This window comes from Rutidosis leptorrhynchoides, chromosome 1 (genome assembly GCF_046630445.1).
Source record: "Rutidosis leptorrhynchoides isolate AG116_Rl617_1_P2 chromosome 1, CSIRO_AGI_Rlap_v1, whole genome shotgun sequence".
NCBI classification, from domain to species: Eukaryota; Viridiplantae; Streptophyta; class Magnoliopsida; order Asterales; family Asteraceae; genus Rutidosis; species Rutidosis leptorrhynchoides.
Genome location: NC_092333.1, coordinates 11102303 through 11112572, shown reverse-complemented (window position 1 = coordinate 11112572; position 10270 = coordinate 11102303). Strand labels below are relative to the sequence as shown.

Below are 10270 nucleotides of genomic sequence, written 5' to 3'. Positions count from 1 at the left end.
AAACTTGCACTATTTTCTCACACTTACAAAGTGTTTCTTTCTTTCTCTCCATTATCATCTTTGTTCTTACACTTCATTATTAACATTCTTAATCAAGAATCAAACCACTAAAGATAGTTATAAGCCTATTGAATTATAATATCAAGAATCAAACCACTAAAGGTAGTTATAAGCCTACTGAATTAACATCAAGAGGTTTAATAGTCGGTTGTTAATAGATCATTTTCCAACTTCTAACTCAAATAAAATATATGGTTGTTAAGTTTAGTTCAGTTTTAGGGCTGTTGTTGACTTCACTCGAAGCAACAATCTTTTTCAATCTTTACTTTTGTTCATTCACAAATTACTGAATTTAATTGTAATTTTTGTTGTTATATATAATCATATCATCTTCTTTTATATTATATATATATGTTTCTCCTTCATCCCGGATTCTAATTTAGCTGCCGATTCCCCATTTTTTTTTTCTTTTTCTTCTGTGATCAACAATCTTTTTATGGGGTTCTTTAAAGTCAGTGAATTTATCATAATTAGGGTTTTGTTGTTGTGGTTTCTACTCTCAAAATTTCAGCCCTCTGTTGTTGTTGGATTAAGGCCTTTGAGAGAAAGAGCTCCTTCTTGGGGTGATGAGGTTAGTTTCTTTTCATTGTTATTATCTTATTATTATATTATATTATTATATTTATATTTTGCTATTAAGTTTGATTCAATGATATAAACATATAAACTTTAGATGTAGTGAATTGTTGAATCTTTTACTTTTAGGGCAAAATACTAGAGAAAAAAGGTTGCAGCAAAGTTTCAGTTTTTATTTGATGTGGTTATGGCAATTAGAAAATGGTTAAACACTGCAGGATTATAAGAGTAATTTTGGTGAATAACCGTTCATTATGCTGATAAAGTTTAATGATTTCTAAAAGGGGTTTTGTTTCTTAAATGATTTTTGTGACAATCTTCTGCAAGTAATGTTGTCAAATTAGAAATGAAGTGAAACTCTGTTGCTATCTCTGGCAATTTGCCCATATGTAAAATGTCAAAATGTAGTACTTTCTATGTAAAATGTCGAAACTTTTGTCCAAACTTTGGTCTTTTTTGTAGATGATAGTGCAAGAAAGATGGTTTGTTCTCAAAAAAATACCGAAGCACTTTAATGCAAAATGTTAGTGACACTTTAGATTCAATTTGCTAAAAGAATCATAAGCACAATTGGTTTTGGTAGTAAAAAACTAAGATGCAGTGAAGTATTATTTGACCCTCTGCTTCATTCAGTGGCTTTTTGTAAGGAAAGATGAGAATGAATTTTCTGCGTGGAATATAACTGGGACCTACCGAGGTTAGTACGTTAAATTTTATATGTTGAATCATAAGACCGATTAACATTATTTATTGTTACACAGTTGATATACTTGGTATTATTTGTTTTAACTAATGTTGTGCTTTGTTGGCTTGTTATATCAGGGGCATGGAGATTTATCCAGTCTTCAAATACCACTAATAGGTTTCCAGACTTTAAGAAGTCAAGTGGGAATTCGGTTTTGGAATTGATCACTTGGCCGACTAAAATAAACGGTGTACATTATGTTCAGGTAAATATTGGTCATTATCATATTGTTGTTGTATACTATATATCTTTCACATCAAATATTTCGAATGTTCACATGTGCGATCTCCAAGTTCTAATGTATGCCTAACTTCTTATAAAAGAATATTTCCTGTTTCTATATATTTGTACTTATAAATTTACGGAATTCTAAATCTTAACTAACTTTGGATAACCTAATATGACAGGGTGTGATGATTTTTCATGATGTGTTCGATAATGAACCTGAAGTTGGGCGTGTACAAATTAGGGTAGAGGGAGTATACATATGGCCATTCAGACAACTCCGATTGGTAGCCAACAGGTAATGTATCTTTTTTGGTCTCAAAGGATTGCATAATATATGTTTATTGATTCAACGCATTTCAAAATTTCATTTAATTAACGTCAGTGTCCTAGTAATCTCATATGGGAAACTAATTTACACAAAAAGATTTTGTTCAATCCTCATTTCAAGAAGATGATTATATACTATCCAATCCATACATCATTATCATGATTTTCCTTGTTTTACACTATAATATTGTTGACTTGTAGTGGACGAGAGGGAGAATTTGGTCAAGACGATGATTATATACTATCCAATCCATACCACTTGGTAACCTTTATTTCTTACTGTATAATTTTCTATCATTAAATGGCATTGATACTCTAAGTTGGCTATTCTTTTAATCCTACAAACATTTTTTATTGCTAAAAGTTCTTTTTTTTTTCACCTAGTAAATTGGAAGGATAAATAACGTTGCAATTATTCTATAGATGACAGTATACTCAAAACAGCCATAGTTTTATTATAAATTGAAATATATCAATTTTAACTATATTTACAACCTTTTGCAGCTTGGAGTTTTCTCTTCACAAGTCTTTCAGGAATCTCCACGGGATAAAATCTTGAAGAGCAAACAATGTAGTTTTTTGTTGCTTCTCACACTTTGTATTATATTAATTCTTTCTTTTTATATCTAACATTAACCATCTCAAGATAGTCTTGTGGTTGGGGTCCTTATATATTTACCAGAGGTCTCAGGTTCAAACCTCATTAGCAGCATATTTGGGGGTGGCCAAGGAAAAGGGTTAAAAAATTGTCACGGAATAACCCGGTTTTGCGGCTTACATCTGAGTAAAAATACTCCCCTTCCCTGCTAGTGTCAACAGGGAAAAACCTTATCCGTATTATATCCTATGGAACTTGAAGGTTTTCAAATTTGTTGTTGCAGCTCCAATAAGTGAAGTGGACAAACACTGTAATGTTGAAATCTCTGCACAAGTTTCTCGTGTATCCTCTACCCAAAATGGTACTGTAACTTATACTTGATTATTTCGCCAGAAATTATTTTTCTTTTCTATGTAACATATTCTGCTAGAATCCTTCTTTTCTATATACAAACATACATATCAATATATACATAGGGGAAGGATGAAGGATCAACTAACAACCAAATATTTAGTTTTTAATCCATTTTGTTATTATTATTATTATTATTATTATTATTATTATTATTATTATTATTATTATTATTATTATATTATTATTATTATTATTATTATTATTATTATTATTATTATTATTATTTATATTTATATTTATTATTTATTTATATTTATTATTTATAATTTATTATTATTGTTAAAATTATAATAATAAGAATTATTATTTTGTGATAGATGGAGAGCATGATCGTTATTACATGGAAGGCATGATGGAGAGTCCTGCTGCTGATGACGATGGAGATTGTTTCTTGCCCATGTTCATGAATGCTACATCAGTCAACATAGAAGTTTACTACAACAAAGCAGTCAATTACACTTTAATGGTCACTTTTGTATCCTTTGGCCCATCTTGAAATAATCAACGCATACTTAGTCTAAGAAATTATTGAAAATGAGTTTGCTTTATCTTCTATCTATTATTATTCATATCGGGGTAGAATTATCAACTACTCCTATATTGTCAACTAGTATCACTTTAAACTATCATCTGCGTTATTGTTGCTCCTGAACCATATTTTGTGTATTAGATTTCTTTCCTCCAGGTTCTTTTGTTAATTCGGCAAATGGAGCATAGTAATACTCAATCTGTAAGATTTTCGTTAGTTTTACTTTGAGATCAAAGTTTACATAAAGGTAGGATCTTTATTACTGACTAATAAGATACTAATAACGTGGATTCCACAATTTTTTTGCAGGGGGCTGCAAAAGTATCAATATTGATGATTGGACAACAGGCTATCATGGATGCTTATCTTTGCCTCTTACATTTGACTGCGGGGATATTAGTTGGTAACCTTTCTTACTTTCATTTTCGTTACATATTAATGCTGAATTTGTACTTCCCCTTCATGTAAAATGGGTGAATATAAGGCGATGTAACATAGTCCATATCATATACGGGTTGGGTTGGGTTGGGTAGGGTGGGGTCAAGTCAGGCTGTGTATCCGTAATCATCATTTTTATTGAGTAAAATATTTTAATCATCCTTGTTCTTTACTCTTTATCCCTCCAATTGTCCCTGACTTTCAAAAAGTATTTGAATAGTCCATTCGTTGTAACTTTTGTTCACCGGTAGTTCAAAATGGACTATTGAAATAATTTATTTCTATGAAACTTTTGATCACTTGGACTACATGTGAACAAAAGTTTCAAATAATGGACTGTTTAAATATTTTTTGGACGTCAGGGACGATTGGTGGGACAAAGTGGAAAGTACAGGGATTATTTACATAATTTACTCTTTTATACTTATTCCAGAATCATAAATAAATAGTTAGTATTACATATGATTTATATTTATATATCTATTTCGTGAGTTACCCTGTTCTGACCAATTGCCCGTTATTACATTCGTGGGTTGAAATTGCCACTTTCTTATATCTCATCAAATTTAGTGCTTGCAAGTCAGTCTATTAAGAATCTTTAGTCATTGTTAGTTGCTCTGTGATCAAGATGATTGACAGTCTTCTTCTGTTACAAGTTTAGCCAATAATATGTTACTTTTCAAGCACATAAATTTATTGTTCTTTTACTGATTATGGTATATGGGTTGCAGAGTCACTGTTCAATGCTTTTGCTACAGCGGCCTTTTTTAAGTTTGTAGTGTTCTCAATCTTTGAAATGAGATATCTTCTTGCAATATGGAAGGCCGGTCGGTCTATGAATAATGGCGAGGGTTGGGAAGCAATGAGACGTGAACTATCCGTTCTTTATAGTCGATTCTGTATGTACTTCTCTTAATAACCATTTCCTTTTATCATAACTTCCTTTATTTTGAATCATACAATTAATAATTAATTATGTATTTATTTGTAGATGGAATCCTTTTAGGTGGTATTTTGTTCATGTATGAGTTTCACCGATATTTGCGGCCTATACTTCTTATTTTGCACTCGTTTTGGATTCCGCAAATCGTCACTAACATTGTTCGTGATTCAAGAAAACCGTTGCATCCACAATATATAATTGGAATGTCCCTTACTCGGCTTGCGATACCTTTCTATGTGTTTGGATGTCCTCATAACTTCATGCGAATTGAACCCGATAAGAATTGGTGTATTACTTTGGGTGTTCTTGTTGGTTTACAGGCCGCAATTCTCATTGTACAACATTATCTTGGATCTCGATGCTTTATTCCTCGCCAGGTTTCATCTTTACTTCTTTTCCTTCATCTAGATGTGCCTATTTCGTTCTGTTTATTTATTTATGAAAGGTCAATTTGGATTGTCTTTTAAACTCAAATGGGTCAAATGAATTTTTTTAGCTAAAATGGTAACGGGTCACAAATGTGTTGTAAAATGACCAAAGATTAATTTTACTGCATACAACCTCGTAAATCATTTTATATGCAACCTTCTGAACGGGCTGTAATTAAACACAGCCTTAGATTATGATTGTAACAATTATTTGGGTCAACACAACCTGTTTCTAAATGAATCTATTTTGTATAGCACCAGTTTGGTCCTTGATTGTATTCTGAACCAGGAGCAAACTATTGTAAAGTGATTTTAGCTTAGATATTAAACAAAACAAAGCCACTTAACTGAAGTGAAACAAAGAAATCAGTTTTATCCGATACCATATTGTACCGAACACTTATATCAAATATTACTTTTTTATTTGTTTGTTATAATTGATATCGTTAGTTTTCATTTTATTATTTATGTATGTGCAGATATTGCCTGAGAAATATTGTTATTATAGAAGGGTTGATCAGGATTCAAGTCATGCTACCGATTGTGTCATATGCATGACTGCCATTGATCTCACTCAGCGTCCAAACGATTGCATGGTATTTATTCACAACAAATTCTTGCTTAATTAACTCTTTACAAATTAATGATGGAAAGTAATCACGTAAATTGGTGGGTTGCTATTTGCTTTGTTAATTTTTTCTTTATGAGTCTAAGTAAGTAAATGGTTGTTTATTATAGGTCACTCCGTGTGATCATTTTTTCCACTCTGGTTGTTTACAACGATGGATGGATATAAAGATGGAGTGTCCCACGTGTCGACGTTCACTTCCACCAGCTTAAAAAATTAATGATATATTGGGAGATGAACCAATTGACATGATTAACCTGTTCATCACAAAATCATGGTAAGAAACGGATAATATTGATGTCCTTTATCCTTCTGATTTAATTGATGAACTGAGATAAAACTCACAGTTAGTATTTTCCCCGCCTTTTGTTATTACATGGACCAAATTGCTTATAACGAGGAAAACAACCCGCACTTCGTTTAGGGTGGTTTCAGTCGGTTACTGGTCGGTGGTTTTGATCGGTTAGTGTCTGTTAATTGAATGATAAAAATTTAACGGGATGAAAAAGGAAGTGGAAAATAGGCTTTAAAAAAGGGGGGGAAATAAAAAAAGGCCTAATTACCAAAATACCCCTGAAGCTGGGGTATTTACGGGGCTGCAATTGTGAACAGTGACAGCTCATGATGATTAGTAACATATAAATAGATGTTACCATCTTTTTGCTTTTCAAAAAAGTAAAAAAAAATGTTGCTATCAAAGTCAACTATAGTCATTATATGATCATAAACTGGCTCTCAAACTATATGGTTGAATGCAGGTTGGTTTGTTAACACGATTTGCCGGCAAACTGCATTTCATGGATACCCGAAAGTTGAATTAAGTAGAGCATATAAGAGGGGTGAGACAACATGCCTAAACTGTATATTGTACATTATGTAAGAGTCCATTTGAAAATTTGAATTACTAATCCCGAATCTAATCCACCAATTAGGCCAACAGAAATTGTTGTTTTAAAAAAAAAAAAAAAAAAAAAATGATCAAGCTTGGATAATGCATATTGACTAGTGAAATCACATTGTAATTGCATAGTTGTTGAAATGTATATAAGTTTGTAGCATTGGCGAATCATACAAAAATAAGTTGACTGCAACCTTAACTTCTTGATTTAGTATCTGTATTTGTTGACCTTTGAATTGGTGGTTCGTATATGTGGAATTAGTTGTTGTTCGATTTGAAACAGTAAGATAACTACTACATCATTTGTATCTTATATATGGCTATACTAGGACAAGACCAACAAAACAAACAACAAACTAACGATGGTGACCAGGGAAACACCAGTCTAAAGCAGACATTATGCCAAAACCATTCATTGTTTACCCTAGAATAAATTTACTCTCATGGTTATAACAAAAAATGGGTTTATTCCTTTTATGCTTTTTATATACTTAAAACTAGGTTTTGAGCCTGTGCGTTGCACCGCTACTCAAAACACGTTTAAAGAGTAGTTACATATAGATATAATTTTTATATTCTATAAGGACATTTTTTAATAACGATGTACAAATGAATAAAGATATAGAGATGTATCTGTACTGTTGGTGTAACAAAGTAAATCACGATAAAACAGATAAATTGCTCCATGAAAACTGTAGAACTTCCACAACTAACTAAAAACATAATATTATTTCATATTGCCACATTGCAAAATATAGGAACGTCACATGCTAATTTAAAATATGCATATGTATATTAAAAATATATTCTTGAAATGGTTACTGAGATACTCTTTTTGGACTTAAGATATTTAAGCACCCACCTAAGGGGAGATCAAGTCGAAAATATTATAATAGAAAATGATCTAAATTATTCCATCATGAAGAGTTACAAATTAAAAATGCATAACAAAAAGTAGTGGTAACTATCCTTACAAAGTTACCATGGCAATATTCCCATCTCAGACTTCTCATATCAAATTCATTGATGTCACCCTACTCCCTTTCAGATTATATAGATGAATAACAAAGTCATCATTTGGGTCATATTGAATAGCATTTACATGATATAACCAAGTCACTATGCAGCAAATTATCTTAGCATCCCCGAGTCTTCACGTCTTTAGACATATAATTGCCTATCATACACAAATTAAAGCGATTAAATATTTTTCCATTCCAGACGTTGACTCGCGTAACAGAAGTGGTGTATGTGCAAGAAAGTTTGAAGTCGTGACTCCAATGAGCTTGACTTGTACAGCTTGTTAACATTTCCTACACTAACATTCTTAATGTCAAAATTCTCGTCTTCAGACGGTTTGTTAACAAACTTATGCCTAAACCTACTTTTGATTGTCAATCCGATTTTGTCATCCTACATATTGTGTTTAAATTTAGTAAATACATTTATATATGCAAAGTTGATGATTTATGGTAAATAGAGTAAATGGGTTGTAAACAGAACTGTGGTGGGTTGTAAACAGAACTGTGATGGGTTGATAATCAAATGGGATGTAAATGGGTTGCAGTTATTTGTTAAAATAAACAGAAGTCATTCACAACTGTTATGTTCTAATGGGTTGCAAACATAAATGGGATGGGTTGAAAATCAAATGGGTAGTAATCAAACGGGTTCTAATGAGTTGCAGTTATTTCTTCAATTGGGTTGTAAAAGAAGAAGTCAATCACACGTGTGATGTTCTAAGACCACAGATATTGGTGATTGTGACGTGGAGTGGGTGAGGTGCACTTTTTGGGGAAAAATTGTGACTGGGTCATGACATTTTGGGGGGAGAGTTGTAATGGGGGGCTTTTGTCATGGTAAGACTGTGATGTGACATTTTTTTTTTATTGTTTCTAAATTAGTTTTTATTTTGTTTAATACAAAATATAAAATAAATTAGACAAAAGTACATTAATTATTTAAAAAAAACATTACAATAAAAAAAATACACGCAAAAAAAAAAAAAAAAAACATTACATTACACGCTTAAAAAAACATAAAAAATTACATTATAAAAAAAACACTAGTTTTGCATCGAGCGAAAGTTTGGCGGGAGGTTCCAAATATGAGCCGTTAAATCTTCACGAAGTTGATCGTGCACGTCTCGATCGCGAATCTCTTTGTCTCGTGATCGACGATCTTTGACCCTTCTCCGAATATTGCGACGAGGCCGGTTTTCGGGTTTATCTAACCATTCTTGTTCCCAAGTACTTAACGCAAACCCGTTATCTTCTTGTATCATGTTGTGCATAACAATACAACTATACATTATCCTTCTCATCTTATTAACACTCATAACTCGTGCCGGTGTTTTTAAAATCGCAAACCGACCTTGTAAAACACCAAATGTACGCTCAACATCCTTTCTAGCACTCGCTTGAAATTTAGTAAATTTTTTTCTAGGCTCTTCAATAGGAGTCGAATACCCCTTTATTAGTGTTGTCCAATCGGGATATATTCCGTCCGCCAAGTAGTAACCAAAGGGATAATGGTTTCCGTTTACTTCAAACGGTGAAGGTGCGGCTCTATCCTTACGAAGGGAATCAAACAACGGAGAATGATTTAACACATTAATGTCATTGTTTGAACCCGCCATCCCAAAAAACGCATGCCATATCCACATATCGTATGAAGCAACCGCTTCAAGCATGATCGTTGGGTGACCGTGATCACTTCTCGTATATTGACCTTTCCATGCAACGGGACAATTTTTCCATGCCCAATGCATACAGTCAATACTACCCAACATTCCCTTGAAACCATGTTTCTCCTCGTGCGCCGAATACAACCGAGCAATGTCAGTTGCATTAGACTTCCTCAAATATTCCCGCCCAAATAAGTCAATTATACACTTGCAAAAATTACTTAAAGTAACATAACCCGTTTTTTCCGCCATTTTAATATATTCATCAAATATATCCGCGGTCATCCCATACGACAATTGCCGTAACGCGCAAGTTATTTTTTGAATAGTTGAGAAACCAAGACGTCAAAGTGCATCCGGACGTTGTTGGAAAAAAGTAAAATGATCGGGGGCATTAGGAGTATAAGAGTGTTGAAGAAAACCGTCTTGGATACGGAGAAATAAAACTTTGCGCATCCGAAATCGTCTCTTGAAAATGTCGTCCGGAAACGTCAGATTTTCACAAAAGTAATCGTTCCACAATAATTCACCCGCTGCTTCACGATCTCTATTTAAAAAACGTCGTGGTTGTCTTTGAAAACGAGTTCTTGGTTGGATTTCTTCCTCTTCTTCGGACGACGTTGAATCGAATAACAAATCAATACTTAAGGCTAAAAAATTCATTTTTTTTAGTTTCTAAAACAAAAAGAATATATAAATTTTTATATATATGTGAGTGTGTAGTGAATTAGTGTGTGAAAAATGAAAATAAAGAGTGTGTATTTATAGAAGA

At 32.6% G+C, this 10270-nt stretch overlaps 2 protein-coding genes across 2 annotated transcripts; one reads left to right on the top strand and one right to left on the bottom strand.

Moving 5' to 3' along the window:
- Positions 1 to 302: 302 nt before the first annotated feature.
- LOC139856467 (transmembrane E3 ubiquitin-protein ligase FLY1-like) lies at positions 303 to 7080 on the top strand. The gene is made up of 15 exons (XM_071845476.1): positions 303 to 631; positions 1270 to 1333; positions 1459 to 1586; positions 1789 to 1904; positions 2138 to 2198; positions 2441 to 2507; positions 2818 to 2895; positions 3266 to 3423; positions 3619 to 3678; positions 3787 to 3880; positions 4647 to 4814; positions 4907 to 5235; positions 5766 to 5882; positions 6025 to 6191; positions 6673 to 7080. Exons 1-14 carry the CDS (start codon positions 497 to 499, stop codon positions 6124 to 6126), a joined length of 1677 nt encoding a protein of 558 aa, XP_071701577.1. The 5' UTR covers positions 303 to 496; the 3' UTR covers positions 6127 to 6191; positions 6673 to 7080.
- Positions 7081 to 8877: 1797 nt separating this feature from the next.
- On the bottom strand, positions 8878 to 9750 carry LOC139903907 (protein ALP1-like). Its single transcript, XM_071885862.1, has one exon. It carries the CDS (start codon positions 9748 to 9750, stop codon positions 8878 to 8880), a length of 873 nt encoding a protein of 290 aa, XP_071741963.1.
- Positions 9751 to 10270: the final 520 nt, after the last annotated feature.

What these genes read in the sequence shown, in the direction of transcription:
- LOC139856467 (XM_071845476.1), top strand. Translation starts at nt 497, where the DNA reads ATGGGGTTCTTTAAAGTCAGTGAATTTATCATAATTAGGGTTTTGTTG. An exon ending in ACGGTGTACATTATGTTCAG is followed by an intron (nt 1,587 to 1,788) that starts GTAAATATTGGT and finishes CTAATATGACAG; the next exon opens with GGTGTGATGATTTTTCATGA. An exon ending in AGCGTCCAAACGATTGCATG is followed by an intron (nt 5,883 to 6,024) that starts GTATTTATTCAC and finishes TGTTTATTATAG; the next exon opens with GTCACTCCGTGTGATCATTT.
- LOC139903907 (XM_071885862.1), bottom strand. Translation starts at nt 9,750, where the DNA reads ATGGCGGAAAAAACGGGTTATGTTACTTTAAGTAATTTTTGCAAGTGT.